The sequence below is a fragment of the Vanacampus margaritifer genome, chromosome 10, assembly GCF_051991255.1.
Source record: "Vanacampus margaritifer isolate UIUO_Vmar chromosome 10, RoL_Vmar_1.0, whole genome shotgun sequence".
NCBI lineage: Eukaryota > Metazoa > Chordata > Actinopteri > Syngnathiformes > Syngnathidae > Vanacampus > Vanacampus margaritifer.
The window spans coordinates 10073053-10089438 of record NC_135441.1 but is presented as its reverse complement, the minus strand read 5'-3'; the positions used below and the strand labels follow the sequence as shown (position 1 = coordinate 10089438).

General features: G+C 39.3%; 2 protein-coding genes across 4 annotated transcripts in view; one reads left to right on the top strand and one right to left on the bottom strand.

Moving 5' to 3' along the window:
* LOC144059486 (protein phosphatase 3 catalytic subunit alpha-like) overlaps positions 1 to 15898 on the top strand; it is a 41788-nt gene extending 25890 nt beyond the window's left edge. For 2 of the 3 annotated variants that reach the window (XM_077578609.1, XM_077578607.1), the window contains exons 6-14: positions 2532 to 2671; positions 3531 to 3608; positions 5398 to 5492; positions 5576 to 5701; positions 7463 to 7540; positions 7645 to 7729; positions 8858 to 8955; positions 9587 to 9634; positions 13844 to 15898. In XM_077578609.1, coding sequence (XP_077434735.1) covers positions 2532 to 2671; positions 3531 to 3608; positions 5398 to 5492; positions 5576 to 5701; positions 7463 to 7540; positions 7645 to 7729; positions 8858 to 8955; positions 9587 to 9634; positions 13844 to 14022 — 927 coding nt within the window. In that variant the 3' untranslated portion in view covers positions 14023 to 15898. The remainder of the gene's footprint in view (positions 1 to 2531; positions 2672 to 3530; positions 3609 to 5397; positions 5493 to 5575; positions 5702 to 7462; positions 7541 to 7644; positions 7730 to 8857; positions 8956 to 9586; positions 9635 to 13843) is intronic. The other variant, XM_077578610.1, reaches the window with a different exon arrangement.
* Positions 1054 to 16386, bottom strand: part of brd8b (bromodomain containing 8b) — a 49967-nt gene continuing 34634 nt past the window's right edge. The window contains exon 19 of the mRNA XM_077578605.1: positions 1054 to 1526. The gene's annotated coding sequence lies outside the window, so the exon portion shown is untranslated. The remainder of the gene's footprint in view (positions 1527 to 16386) is intronic.

The following is a 16386-nucleotide window of genomic DNA, read 5'->3' as shown; positions in this document are numbered from 1 at the left end:
CACTGCAATTGATGGCACAAACAAACCATGTCTAAAAAGTACAACAACTCTTACTTTTTCACAATTATAAAGTTTTTTCCTGCTTGTATTTTTTACGATTGACATTTTATTTCATGAAACCATGACAGTAATTGGTGTCACAAACAATGACTTCTCAGCCATGTACGAGACTTTAGTGGTGATCAGAAAGGAGGTTCTTCCTATGACATAAGGTCAGAGTGACCACATTACCTTACGTTAGCATTTAAAAATATGTATGTATATAGAATACTTTCATATGTATTTTATAATAATAATCATAATTATTATTATATACTATTATTAAGTATTGTAGTACATATTTTAAAGTACTTAACTCTTTCACTGCCAGACGTTTTCAGAAACGGGTTGTTATGGAAACACACATACTACCAAATGAAAGATTGGACTCTCATCTTTCATCAGAAAAAAAAGTTTGTTTCTACCTTATTCCGTTCTTCAGTAATCAACAATAGAAAATGGTTAGTTTCACCGAAATTCTCTGTTTTGAAACAAAAAGCGGAGAAAACAAGCTTTTTGTGAAACGATGTTATTTCATGCACTCTAGTGAAGTAATTGTACACTTCTTTTTGTCCATGAATGATGCCACAAACACCTAAATAGTGCTTTACTTCTGTAAAACGCTTTCACCAACAATGAAAAAGTGTTTTTAGTTTGCAAAATACATTTATTTCCATTCAACAGTGTAACAATTTGACAAAACAATTTCGCAAACTATTTACAAATGTGTGCAACTGTGGTACTACTTACAATTATGTGGATGTTTCAAATACAGTTTTTCTTTTTATAACGCTCTCCTGCGTGCAAGGAGACGCAGGAGGACTTGCACAACAGATTAGTTTCACTTTCGCTTTGTGCGTTTCGCGTGCAAACGTTACACTTTCTTGACGGCCTTTTTTTCCGGGGAATAAATAGCAAATAGCAGACTGTACCCACTCCTCCGATGAATATGCATTGGACTCGGGGCACTCTCCGTCGTCCGATCGAACGTCCGCCTGAGCGTGCTCGGTTGTGCTGCGCGTTTATGACGTCGTCATAGCCGCCGTGTCAACGCTTGCAACTTCGCCGTCAACCTCGGATTCACCATCATCATCATCGATGATGATAATCGTCGTCATCAATGTGCTCTTTTAGCGTTGGTCGATGCCTTTCGTCTTGTAAGTGTAGAGCTGCTTGCTAACGGGCGCCTTGTCCGTTTCCTCCTCCTCCATCTAGCTCCCCCCCACGTCTCCTTCTGCCGCGTCAATGCTTTCCAACCACGGAGTCACCATCATCATCATCATCGATGATGATCATCGTCGTCATAAATGTGCTCTTTATCGTTGGTCGATGCTTTTGGTCTTCGAAAAAAACGGCTCGGGCGTGAGCTGCTTGCAAACCGGTCGCCATTTTTCCTTTGTCTTCCATTCTCATCTCCTGCTCGACGCTTTAGCTCCGCCTCTACTGACGCCCACCCGATCTTGTCAAAAGAGAGTCATCGCTGCCCTCTAGGGGCCAAAAATAGTCATTAGGCACAACAGACCTCCTTGAAACTTTCACCACAGCTCCGGAAGGCTTGCCCGCACCAGTTTAAAAAAAAATAATAATAATAATAATAATTTGGATGACGTCATTTAACGTCATTGGCAGTGAAAGAGTTAATACATACTTAGGGTTTCTCACTCGTGAAGACTGTTTGAACTAATTTGTTTATGATGAAATAATGTCATTCTCCTTTATTGTAATAAATGTTGTTGTTGTTCAAAACACGTTATGTCCAACATACAAATTCATTTTGAGTAGTAGTATACTAAGAAATTGTGAGCATATTTTACCCAATTATGATTAGTGATTGGTTGTAGAATGTAATCAGAAATGTTAGGTAAACTCTACCCAACATATTTAAGTATTTCATAATTACTGAATGAATGTGATATTTAACCACGCTGTATAATTTATATTTACCCAATTAAAGTGGCTGCAAATTGTTACCCTACATGTATTGGGTAAATTATATAGGTTGTTTTTTTCCCCAGTGTCTTTAAGTCAGGATACACTGTCATTAACCTATGCTACCACGGTAGCAAAGCCATAGTCCATCCATCCATTTTATATCACGCTTATCTTCATTAGGGTCACAGGTGACCTGGATCCGAGCTGACTTTAGCCAAGCAGTTCGGTAAAGCCTTGCAAATCGCAGAGCACATACTGTACATGCGGAATGAAATACAACATGCAAAACTCCACACATGAGCATGGAGATATCGAGAGAACACACACTTCCTCATCTAATGGCAGTGTTTCCATGGTGAATCTGCTGGTGTGACATCCTCTACCTCCTGTGTGGTGGGGGGTTGCCATGGAAATGATCTATAGTGTATGTGTGTACGTGTGATGTGTTTGCTTTTCTTTCCTGTCATTTACATGACGCGCTGTTTCTGTGAGGAAAAAAAGGGTGCGTTCCCCACAGCCTTCATGTCGGTGTGTTTTTGTGTGTCGATTGTGTGCTCTAGTTGGACCGATTCAAGGAGCCTCCGGCGTTTGGGCCCATGTGTGACTTGTTGTGGGCAGACCCACTTGAAGATTTTGGCAATGAGAAGACCCAAGAGTACTTTGGACACAACACAGTCAGAGGCTGCTCCTATTTCTATAGGTAAAACCCAAAAAAATGACCCCCGCAAAGTACCCAAGAAAAACATGATTTCGATGCTGATGCTATGATGCAACCCGATTGCACCCCAACAGGCTGATATTACATAGTGCTTAAACTGCTATAACTTTAATTTACAAATCAGAAGTCGCATATGTTTTATGTGCACTTAAAGCTATTGGTTTGGGACAGGATAGTGACAAGAAGAGAGCAAATCCTCCTATGATCCAAGATCCAATAACCATCACTAGGATTAGCACTGGAGACGCAAATCTTGGCCAGTTCATACACACACATGGACACACACAGACACACGGTTATGAGATTAAACACATAAACACAGCGCGCTCGCAAACACATGCACGCAGTTCTGTTTCGGCATGAAACGATATCCCAGAATCCCTAGGGAAGCTGCACGGTTCTGTTGCTATGACGACAGGCTACCCCTGCCAGATACCGACTGATATTAAGATACAACGAGAGCAACATAGGAGAAGTGCATGATGATGTTGGCGGTGAGAAGATGAAAGATGCACGTGAAACTGTCAAAATGTAACGAGACAAGATGCACTTTAAAGAGGGATGACGGGCCCTTTAATTTGTGGGATGTTCCTGCTGTAGAAGTTGTTCATGCAGCACGCTATTTCTAACAAAGACAGCGGATTTCTAAAAGTTTAGAAAAAGCTACTTTATTGAGGACATTGGAATCGTGTCCATGGCCTCAGCAATATTATATCATCCAAACTTTGCAGATTTTCATCACTCATACAGTTTGCATAACGGGACATTATATTTTATAGTGTTGTCGGGGCTTTTATGAAGATTCACTGACTTTCCTTTTCTCTCCTTTTTCCTATTCCAGTTACCCGGCAGTTTGTGAGTTTTTACAGACCAACAACTTGCTTTCCATCATTAGAGCACATGAAGCACAGGACGCCGGGTAAGCTGACTGTAGAATTTGTTTTTAGTTGGAAAGAGAATTGCACTGGGACATTTTCTTCTTTCGACAACCCGGGAAATACAGTGATGTGTGAAATTCCTAGGCAACCGTTAGATGTGTTGATCATGAAGGATGACGAACAGATGGGCGGCGTCATTATGACTCGAGACAGTTACCTCGATGCCATAGGGCTGGGAAAGGTTGAAAACATCACACAAAAAGCTAAATAAAGTATTTTTTTTAAAACACAAACACACACAGGCGTGAGGAAATTACATGCTGTGAGCCAGAGAAAAACATTTGATCCATCCCACCATACAATTTCCAAAACAAAACCTTTCGCACAAACATTATTGTAATAAATATTTGTTTGATTGATGCTTATTTTTAAAATAAATAAATACATTTAAAAAGGCACCGTTTAGTGAACCTTTCATAGGTGAAAATCAGCATATAAATACATTTTTAGAAATAGTTTTTACTCATTTCTGTAAATCTGGTTGGTTAGAAATGGTTCGGTAGGAACTGCAACTCTGTCAGGCTTTCAGCAACAAAAGTACGTAAGTGTTCACTGTGCAGATTCATTTTCACCAATTAAACTGCCACTGAAAAGTTTTAACAATGACATTACAGTATAATTAATTAGTGTTTTTATTTGTTTGTTTGTTTTTACATTGAACATGATTTCAGTATGGTGTTGTTGATGTTAGTGTACAGTATTTAGTGGCAATATAACCGGGGTCAGGCCAGCCTCTATTCTAAATCAATGTCAATGATTGTTCATGCCATGCATTACGGTAACAGACCATCAACACATTGCGAATTTTACCGATGTCTAGCTTGTCATCATAGAATATTAAAGTACCACTGATTGTGACACCCACCTAAGTGGAGCGAAATTCATTCTCCGCATTTGACCCATCCCCTAAGGGAGCGGTGAGCAGCAGCAAGGGCTGCGCTCTGGAATCATTTGGTGATCTAATCCCAACCCTTAGAGCTGAGTGTCAAGCAGGGCGGCAATGGGTCCCATTTTTATCGTCTTTCGTATGACCCGGCCGGGGGATTGAACCTACAACCTCCCAGTCTCAGGGCAGACACCACTAGGCTGAGTTTACCAACACTGTCTGAATTTGATAGTAAATTAAGCAGGCAGCATGGCCTGACATGTCACATTTTTGTAAATTTGCACCCTGGAATGATTGAAAAGACCTAAAATGTAACATAAGTTTTGACATCCATTTTGTTCCCCTTAAACTTATTAAAACACTGTCACCACTACTGTATGTTAAAATAAAGATTGTGAAAAAGGTGATTAAGCAGCAAAGCAAAGAGGTTACTTTTGCACCAACGTTAACCCTTTTGTACTGTACATTCCAGAATTTAACCTCTGTTTGCTTTATTCACAAGTGAAGGTTTATTTGGAGCTGACCAACTATACTGATATATGATATGGGGTTTGGACCCTACATTGAGAAAATAGGGTAGGGTCAAAATATTCTCTCTGACCCATAATTCCTCCCCGGCATCTGTTATGAGAAAAAAAAATCCTCTCAATGTAATGTAGCAATTAAGGCAGCACTATTCCACTTGCTGCCGTACTCATTCAGTTTGGTAAACCCATTAGTAACATTTTATCTGCCATCAACTGTCTAGTTGTGGTCCATGAGCCTAATATTCCGACAGTTCATGGTTCAAACACATTGATAAGTAAACAAAGCAACTTTATACATGAATTATTTTTTTAGACAATATTCAGCCTACAAACCTAACTATGAAAATGTCCTTATAGGTATCGTATGTACAGAAAGAGTCAGACGACAGGTTTCCCTTCACTCATCACCATTTTCTCTGCTCCAAACTACCTGGATGTCTACAATAACAAAGGTAACCCTCAACACTCACATATGTATTTGATAGGATTCCGGTAATACAAACAGTAAGTTGAGATAAAGTGTTTGTGTTTGCAGCGGCAGTGCTGAAATATGAGAACAACGTGATGAACATCCGTCAGTTCAACTGCTCTCCTCACCCGTACTGGCTGCCTAACTTTATGGACGTCTTCACCTGGTCGCTGCCTTTTGTGGGGGAAAAGGGTATCATGCGCAGGCACACATACAGTATATTTGTTGCGTATTTATCTCGCACCCTTTGCAATTATGTCACGGAAGTAAATGCTGTTAGTAATATTAGTTATGTTTATACCAAATGACACCAGTGTTATTTTGATATACTGAAAAACTAAATAGTAGAACAGATACAGTGTGATTATGCAACAGGAATGTAGCACAGGTGCCGTATGAGCAAAGGAAGAACATGTTGGATTCTTATTGGCAACAATGCAATTGCCCCTCACCCAGAATCATGATAGCAAAGCACATCTGTTTATCAACCAGGAAGTAGGAAAACAATATACAGCAAATAAAATAAATAAATAATAAAATACAGCACTTTACATTTGGGGGGGGGGTGGGGGGGGGCTGGCTAATTAATTATTGTAATTATTGTGGTTATTTGTTATTGCTAATGATATTCAGTATCTAATGCATATATCTTTGGAATGGTCTGATATACAATACATGCATACTTATAAAAGTCAAGATCCATTTAGTTATAATGTTCTGAATTCACTTCATAACATGTAGCTATTATCTCAGCTTAAAAAGTGGCTAGCCCCGACTTAGAGGATTAAAGACTGGTGGGTGGACAGAGCTCAGTCAGATTTGTCCTTCACTAGGTGATGGTTGTGGGTTTATTGTTTGAAGTGTTTTAGGTTAAGATAAAAATACAGAAACATTATGTTCCTATTATGTATGTTACATTTAAATTATTTAATGTGTGTGTGGATCTTAACTCATTCACTGCCATTGACGGCTATAGACGTCAAAAATTAATTTGAACTATTTCTATTAGTTAAACATTTTTTCTCACTTTTGTTAACAAGAGTATGAAAACCTAGATTATTTGTTTATTGTATTAGAACAAATATAAAATTTGTGATTGATCATGAGTTAACTAGTGAAGTCATGCGATTAATTACGATTAAAAATTTTAATCGCCTGACGCCCCTCATTTTTAATAATCTTTTCTAAAAATAAAATATAAAATAAAAGATACATTTTATTTATTTATTTTTTTAAAGAAAAGATTATTAAAAATTCATCAGGCATCAGGCGATTACAATTTGTAATCGTAATTAATCGCATGACTTCCCTAGTTAACTCACGATAAATGACCAATCTGTTCTTAATGTACAAAAATATATATTTTCTAGGTTTTCATACTCTTAACGAAAATGATAAAAAGTTAAACTAATAGAAATAGTTCAAATGAATTTTTGACGTCTATAGCTGTCAATGGCAGTGAATGAGTTCAAAGCAATATTGTAATGCAAATCATTAGCTTGAAAAACGTATACATTATTTGGATGGGATGGTACACTAAGAATAGTGTCTCGGTTTAATGCTAACATTATGTTGAATGTGTTCCTCCCAAATTCATGCATGATAACAGTAAGCTTTTAGAAGAAATTTAAAAGAAGACAATGATGAATCCTAGTCTGTCTGAGTTCAAGGCAGTGAGTTTCATAGACACAAAGGCCCTATCGACAGTATGATGCAAATGTTTTCCATTAGTGTTCAGCACAAACATGATTCACAATTGACTTGGCATCTTTAGCTTTTAACCATAAGTTATTCATGAATTAAATACCAATATGCATTATAAAAGGATTGAGCCCGCTATGGTGGATGGTTATACACATGCAAAAGGTTTTTCCAGGCTAATAATAATAATGTGGTAAACAAAATCATATAGTCATTTTGTAGTAAGCCTACTATGAATATTTCTATTTGTAGTGACAGAAATGCTGGTCAATGTCTTGAGTATCTGCTCTGATGACGAACTCATGAATGATGGCGATGAGATCTTCGATGGTAAGAACACTCGACACTGCCACGGAGGACATACAGTCTGATTCATCTTAACATTCCTGAATACACACAGTTCAGAATTAATAAGTTGTTTGTCTCTTTTATAGCAAGTGCAGCTGCAGCCAGGAAGGAGGTGATTAAGAACAAAATCCGTGCCATCGGAAAGATGGCTAAAATGTTTTCAGTTCTACGGTGAGTTGACTTGAGAACATACTGTACGATGTACTGTGTAAACTTAAGTGTGGCATCTTGGTCCTTCATTTCATATATATATATATATATATATATATATATATATATATATATATATATATTTATATATATATACACACACAGACGATCCCCACCTTACGAACGAGTTACGTTCCGGACGATCGTTCGTAAGGTGAATTTGTTCGTAAGTTGCTTCAGTGCTATATTTTGTATTATAATTTATGTTTAAAGCCTATATAAGTATATTGAAGGTTTATATAAGTATGTTTAAGGCTTGTACAAGTAACCTGCATTGGTTTGTACTGAAAAAAACTTTTAATAAAATGGAGAGAATACGTACAGTACTGTACTGTACTACGTATGTTAGAGAGAGAGAGCGAGAGACACACACAGTATGTACATGTACGTAATAAGATAAATAAAATGAAGTTTAACTTACTTTTGGAAGATGTACTCGATGCTTAAGGAGATGATGGAGGAGGAGGAAGAGGAGGATTTTATATCATGAGAGATTCTTCGTCGTCGCTGGAATCGGCTTCAAAAGTTATTTCCTGCTTCATGGGGACCGGCGTTTCTTCCTCCTCCTCCTCGCCACGTTGCTCAGCCTCCAATGAGCTCTCACAGCGCCAATCGTCGGTATTAGCGGCGGAAAGAAGCACTACGCGCAATACAAAATCTAACTTACAGCATTTCTTTCCGAACATTTTTCGACATACTGTACGCGCAGAAATGTTCGTATGTACCGTTGTTCGTAACTCGAATGTTCGTAAGTAGGGGAGCGTCTGTATATATATATATATATATATATATATATATATATATATGTTTGCTCTGGCAATGTTGTAATGATCATCTATAACTATATCTCACAACCAGAAGACCCCCAAAAAATGAAGAAAAGTCTAATAGGATATTTTATTATTGTGTGAAAATCCCCGTATGTTGCACTTTGTCACATGAGATAGTTATCCAGTAGAACCCCATAGACTTGCACTGTTGCACCTTGAAAATGAGCCATTTAACCCACAATGCGCAGAGGTGAGTGTTACTAAACGTAGCCTTTGTCTTCTCCCCTCAACCACCACCCACTCTCTCACCGACTCTCAGGGAGGAGAGTGAGAACGTGTTGACCCTGAAGGGACTGACTCCGACTGGTATGCTACCAAGCGGAGTGCTGTCAGGTGGCAAACAGACTCTACAGAGCGGTGAGTGTTTTACACAATCACATACATTCACTTGACTGTCAGACCTAACCCAGAGTTCTCCTCCACACACCCAACTGTACAAAAAATAATAATAAATGATAATACACACAACTCCAAATATTCTTTAAGCATGTTGCCTTCTTTCCTCCTCTCCTCTTAAACTGCTATTTATCAACTGTCATCCCTCTCCCCTGTGGACTCATTCCCTCTCTCCACTTCACTTCACCGGTGCTGAGGATACTAACAGCCTGCTGGTTGTACGCGTGTGGGTGTGGGTGTGAGACAGAGAGGGAAGGATAGCAGCAGAGAGGAGAGAAAATGATAGTGTGTGAGTGAGCCAAAGCTAGCGCTAACCCCAGGTGCCCGCTGACCTGCCTCAGCCTCAGTGTTGCTCTGCTGGCCTCACATGGATTGAGCCTGAAACATGCATTGGAGTCAAGTTTTGCACAACAGCGGCCCTGTATATCCCATAAGCCTCCATGTCATATGCAGAGACGTGTATCTGCACAGAAGCATGTTTCAGCCTTCACTCGTTTTTTTTTTCTCCTCCGCCTCCTTCCTCTGCTCTCGGAATCTGTCATCTTTCTTCCTGTCCCCTCTTTCTCCTCTTATCTGTCTGGCCATCATTCAGCTACCATTGAGGCCATAGAAGCCATCGAGACAGTTAAGGATGCTGAAGGTAAAGCCACTCATATCACCAAGAGTGTGTGTGGTCGTGTGTGTGTGTGTTCCAGCAGCATGGCTGCGCTCTCTGCCACCCATGCTCATTAGGCCATAGATTTTCCTTACCCATGATGCACAGAGCTTTTCTAACTGCATCCGCTCTCGCAACAAATCCGATAACCACAGCTCGCTCAAGTCACCACATTAAAACACATTCATATTCAAACATACATACGCTTCATTTGCTTTTTTTTGGTCAAACAACCAGCAAATACACTTCCTTCTCCCCTAGCATACATTTTACCAACATTTTGAAACGCACACATCGGAGAAGCAGGGCGATGGGTGGGATTGGACATTGTTGAGGGGGGATGAGGTGAATCCGACCTCTTGTTGTCCGCTTTTTTGTTTTGAATTAAATATGTTATAGATGCTGTAGAAGGTTACCATGCAATCAATCCGTTTCCTCTTGTGAGCCGCCTGTGATGATGGAAATATGTATAAAAGATATATGATTTGACTCAATCTCCAAAAATTGAATTGTGGCCCCAAAAAGTCACTATTTTAAAGCATTTTGCTACATGGTCACTGTCCAATGACAACCTTTCAAGTCCACTTTATGCAGGTTTTTGAAAAAGGTCATATGAAATATGATTTTAGCAGTTGTATGACAATTGGCTGCCAAATCATCGGCCCATCAAACCCATCCACTACTTCCACGACAGAAGTGCAGTGTCCCTTTTATTATTCTCTGTGAAAAAGCAAAGAGATTTAGGGAACAGTAAAATAAGAGCTGATAGCCATAACTTTGTTTTAATATGCCAAACGCTGACAAATTCACTTTGGCCACTTACATTTCACTTAAACGAGTCTGATTGGTACATGCCGGTTAAAACTGGGTGACTAAATTAGCCATTAGCAATGCTTCCATGACTTTGTGAGCATTGTGGAAACTGTTGTTTTATCTTATTACACTTTGTTAACCGCAGCAAGGAAAATGAACAGGATGAGGTGTTTATTGCGTACAGAACTTTGATGACATCGACTTCACATCGCTGTAAAGTGAAAATAAATGTATTGTAAATTTGACACATGCTTAAGGTAGAGTTCCACAATCCACTTTACAGGGTCTTTAAGCATTCTCAAACCAAAAAAAAACAGTTATGACTAAGAAAGCAGAGTTCCGTCCAATATTAGTTGCTTGTGATGGGTTTTATGAAAATACTTCATCTATTAAATCAACTGTAATATATAAATAAATAAATTGGAAACATAATATACATGGTTGTTATCAGGCAGTGACAGTCAGCATTTAATCATGTGGAAAATAGTGGTCTAATCCTTAAACAGATCAGTTGGCATAAAAACTACCGAACAGATTGATGTCATGGTATTTGTATTTAATGTGTCAGTATTTTGTGTACAGAGGCTTGATGATTAAGTGCACGCTTTAATTAACTGCAATGTTTCGGTTTGTACAAACCCTTGTTCCAAAATCACTGATGTGTGGAAAGCAATGGTTTGCATATTAATTATCACATGCAGAATGGAAGGCCTGTAACACTATCCATTCAAGTCTGGACATGTGTGGGAAATGTTTCCAATTTTGAGCTACTCATTACAAGTTAGGATTTCAACAAATCATCCAACAGTTTATGAGAAAAGGAGAATACCAACAATGGCAGCACTGCATTTCGACCCCGTGTTTGGAACACAACTGCAGTACTCTATACTCCAGTTCTACCACATAATTGAGAAGGCTAAACCCTGATCTGGCCTGTGTTTGCACCATGTGGTTGTGAATAGATATTTAATTTTGAAGAAAAAACACCAAACAGTTTTCCATTGAGGTTGTTGCACATCCCAGGTGAGACAATTATGCATAGTAGCACCTCCCGTTAGGTATTGTACCACTGTAGTTGACAAACACCAAGCAACACCAAAGTGAGGCGATGTTTGTTTCAAATATTTCCGTAATAGTCGCGTACCAAAGTGAACTGTACTGCTTGATGGAATGGAAACCAGGCCAGAGAGACATTTAGTGGCTGCTTTAGCAAATTGAAGTTAACAAAGCTAGCGCACTAAAAAAGGAGACAATTTTCCCATGGTTCTGTTTACTAGAACCCATGGCATTATGATTAACTTCAGAACATACTCTGATCGCACTTCCATCAGCTCATGCAGTCCTAACTGTTGGGCTTGTGATGAATGTTTTTAAAAGCAAAGCAGTACAGTACTTGGCCATATTCTCAAAACCAAAACAAAACAGTGAATGTGCCAACTTCATAGAACGTGTTACAGGCATCAAATTTTCTACTGTATTTTTGTGGAATGTGCTATAATTGACTTGAATGCGTTAGAAATGTTTGCTCACACAAGCCTCTTTGGAACTTGGGTTTGTATATTTAGTCATCTGTGGCTTATCTAAACTGCAATCCATAATTTGTTCAAGCAAATAAATTATGGATATTTCTTGTATTGTGTTTCTTTTCTGTGATTTACTGTAAATAGACCCTTTAGCCCTGTTGAATGTACACTGGAGCAGAATATTTGTAAGTGGCTGCATGTTTGTAAAAGGTAGTAGCAGTCTTAAAAGTGGTGCTTTTCAATGGTAGTATCTGTCATCACGTTTCATTGTCAATGTTGATTTATGATGACAAATACTGTTATAAAGATGGCAGCTGAAACTGTGTGAAATTGTCACTGGAGGAACTAATATCTCACAAAAGTAAGTATAACCCTCACATTTCTGCAGATTGTTTTTTATTATATCTTTTCATGGGACAACACTGAAGAAATGAATATTTGACACAATCAAAAGTGGTCTGTGGTCATTTTATAAAACAGTTTAAATGGTTTGTTCCCTCAAAAAAAAAGTTAAAATGCAGCCATTGATACCAAAACTCCAAGCAACAAAGGTGAGTACACCCCTAAGTAAAAATGTCCAAATTGAGCAAAGTTACTCATTTTCCCTCTTTATTGTTACAAGGTCTCAGGTGTGAATAGCGAGCAGGTGTGTTAAATTCGGTTGGTCAATTACTGCTCTCTCATACTGGTCAATGAAAGTAAACAAGGCACCTCATGGCAAAGAACTCAATCTGAATACTTGTCGTCCCAAAATGATGCATGATCACCTCCCTCTGGAAACCGGGCCGCAAGGCAGTATTCCAGCATGATAATGACCCCTCAACACATCTTCAAGATGACCTCTCCCTTGCTAAAGAGTGTAAAGGTGATGGACTAGCAAAGCATGTCTCCAGATTTAAACCCTACTGAACATCTTTGGGGCACCTTCAAACAAGGTGAAGGAATGTAACGTATTTTATATCTACCAGCTCCATGGTGTTGTCACGCAGGAGCGGAAGAATATTCCAATGGTAATCTATGAAGCTTTGGTGAACTGCATGGCCAAGAGCGTTAAGTCAAGCAATGCTTGAAAAATAACGGTGGCCACACAAAATATTAACAATTTTGGCATTTTCACTTTTGTTGCCTGGGCTTTAGCTATTGATGTCTGTATTTTGAGTCATCTTAAGGGGCCAATAAATTCACACGGTTATATAAGTTGCACCCTGAATACTTTTCACTGTGTCCAAGTGTCCTTTCTTCGCGGTTCTCCCATGAAAAGAAGATATGATTAAACAATTGCATAAATGTGATTAAAGGACATTTTTATAAGCCTTACCTGTTCTGCCAACTCGCATTTATGAGGGTACAGAGTGTAGCTACAACTGTTTTAGTTGAGGCCAGTTAAATGAGTCAGCTATTTAAGGTAGTGAAATAAATGAAAACATGACTACTACATTTGAGAGATGAAGCGAATGGCCACTTCTGTACAGCTGTGCTTTGTTTCATCCACACTCTCTCTTAAGGGCTTTGCTGGTCTAGGATCAGTAGTTAGGTCCTTCAGCTAATCCGGGCTCAGCATGGAGAACAACAGATAAACACTGCCTGATGTTTGTAGATACCGCTATAAGAACATGCGCAGTGTGACCAAATTCTGTTTATCCAACCCCAAAGCTTCAGGGAGAAAGACAGGACCAAATGATCTGTTTGTCCTGTCTGGTATTCAATGAAAGCATTAAAAAGTTGAATTAGATTAGACTGCGACTTAAGATGGACTGACAGTCAGTCGAAAGGATTTCCTTCAAGAGTTTGGATGCATGCATTTCTTTCAAACGTCTAGATAATAACTGTGTTTGTGTGTGGCCGCTTGTCTCTGCAGCCATCCGAGGCTTCTCGCCGCAGCATCGGATCAGCAGTTTCGAGGAGGCCAAAGGTCTGGACCGGATCAACGAGAGAATGCCACCGCGGCGTGACGCCATCAACAGTGTGGGCCTGTCAATGGGCCGCATGAATATGGGAGAGCCCAATGGGACGGATAGCAACAGCAATATACAGTGATGGATGCGTACTGTCACACGGCCAGACACAGTTACAACACACTTATAGCACCATCCTGACTGATATCTGTACATAGACATAATCAGTACGCAAGCGCAGTATTTCAAATACGTTTCACACACATACTCACATGATTATCTACCCCTTCTCTTTGCTGTATGTAAAGGCTTAAGTGTGGCCGGAAGTCTTCTCTATTTGGAGAACTCCCTTGTATCTGCACAACAAAGAGGAAAGAAACTACGAAATGAGCAGAATGGGAGTAGCTACTATTCACTGTGCATGTCTGCCATCGCCAGTGGGTGGACAGCATCATGCGGCTGTGTCGATGGAAGGCGCGGCCATCAGGAACATCAAAGCTTCTTGTTCCGGTTTGCATCCAAAAAGCAACAAGTGGAACCAAACTTGCAGTAGTATGCTTTTATGGCATTGCTAATATGCTTTAACAGTGCCCATGCAGTAATATTTAACAAATGTGATGTTCTTCACCAAGATGGAAAAAAAGAGGGCCAGTGAGATGATCGCAGCCGCAGACTGATCTGAGCCCTCGTCTGTTATTGTGGGGAGGAGATTCCCGTTTGCTTTTGTAACACAACACCTCCGCCCGATTTCGAGTGGAGGCCCACTCACCCCCCTCTGGTCTCAGGCTAACTAGCTCTCGGGGAAACAAAAAATAAGGTCTGAAACAAGGCTGTGATTGGAAGCAAGTGTCTCTCCTGAGCTTTGGTATGTAAATAGCATACTTGGAACGTTTATATTGCACACCTGATGCAAGATGCAGCTTAGCAGAAATGGAATGCTTGATGTAGTATGCGAGGGGATGCTGGTTGAAATGTGAAGTCATTCTAAATTAATTACCTTCCCACAACCCTCTTCCTACCAAATGGCAGTGATGGCTAACAATCTCTGGCCTAAAAAGTAGGAAATTATATTTTACAGAAGAAATGCACTCTTCAGTTGTTAAGACAAGAAGTCAAAGGAAAAACATCTTTGTAAAGCATTTATATTAACGCATTGGTGCATGCACAGTTAAGTTATTTGATAATGTGAATTATATTTGTGCTGTGTTTCACTATAGTAGGATTTTTCCCCCTTGTTTTTCTGGCTGATAATGAGGAATAACAAATAATTTATTTTGCACATAATGTTAATTAGCTTTTTTGTATTCACTTTGTGTTATATTTTGCTGACTTTTCTTCCCAGTTCTTTTCATCACCCGCTTTCCGTTTCTTTGAGTGCTGTACAGAATGACAGTACACTTTGACTCAAAGGTGTGGAGTCCACATCTAATATTCAGTTCTTTGTCAATGTACAGGAATCATTTTTAATGAAATACAAATTAATATCGAATGACCACACTATATACAGAGGCACAGGCATTCGGGCGGTAAAAGCATGATTGCATGGTAAAAAATTAATAAAAAGGAAAAAACGCGCAGTTCAAGCAACAAGCAGCAAACCACAATGTAACAGTAAATGCCGATTATGTTGCTGCGATAATTTGAAAGTGAAAAGTGTACTCTCATACATCTTGATTCCTCTTGTTATTTGATATTTATGGTTGGATGATTATTATATTTATTATGAACATTATTCTTAATATTTAAGCTCTCGCTCTTTCTGCTATAGTTACTCTTTCTGTTGCGTTGCTCCTTGGTTGAGCTTGCTGTGATTCTTTGGGAGAATCCCCCTGGCAACCCCGTGCCATAGCAACTGTGCCACGGATTCTTTTCTTTCGTCATTTTCTCTCTCTCTCTCTCTCTAGTCGTCTCTCTCTTGCTCGCTCTTTTGATTTCAACTTCCCAGTCACTTACACTGTAAGCATGCCCCATGGGACGATCCACTTTTTTTACTCTTGAATAAAATATGCATGAACCTTTGGTATCGATACTGAGACTTTATTTCCTGGAGAAAAAATCATCCTCATGCTGCCATGACTACAAATAAACAGACTGCATTGGTCATTTATGTCAGTTCATATGATACATTGTTATTTTTGGGACTTTGGGCTTCTCCCATCAGGTGTCACACTAGTGCAAGCCACCAGCATAAATTTGTTTGGCACAGTTTTTGCAGAGGAGGCACTTCCTGACCCAACACCCAACCATTTTTTTTTTTTTACAAACTTGGGACCGGCCAAGAATTGAAGCCGTGTTTTCTGCATAACAGGTCACTCATATACTGGCACTGCATATACTTCCTTTATTTCATATGTCAGCATCTATTTGTTTCTCCTAAAAACCTGCTTCCCTGCCTGGCACCGACCCAGAAATGTCGCTCATGCGAGTCTTTGGGAGGAGAGAACAAACAAAAGTGAATCAATTAAGGTTTGATGTCAAGATGAGACTGTTTGTACAACAGATGTCG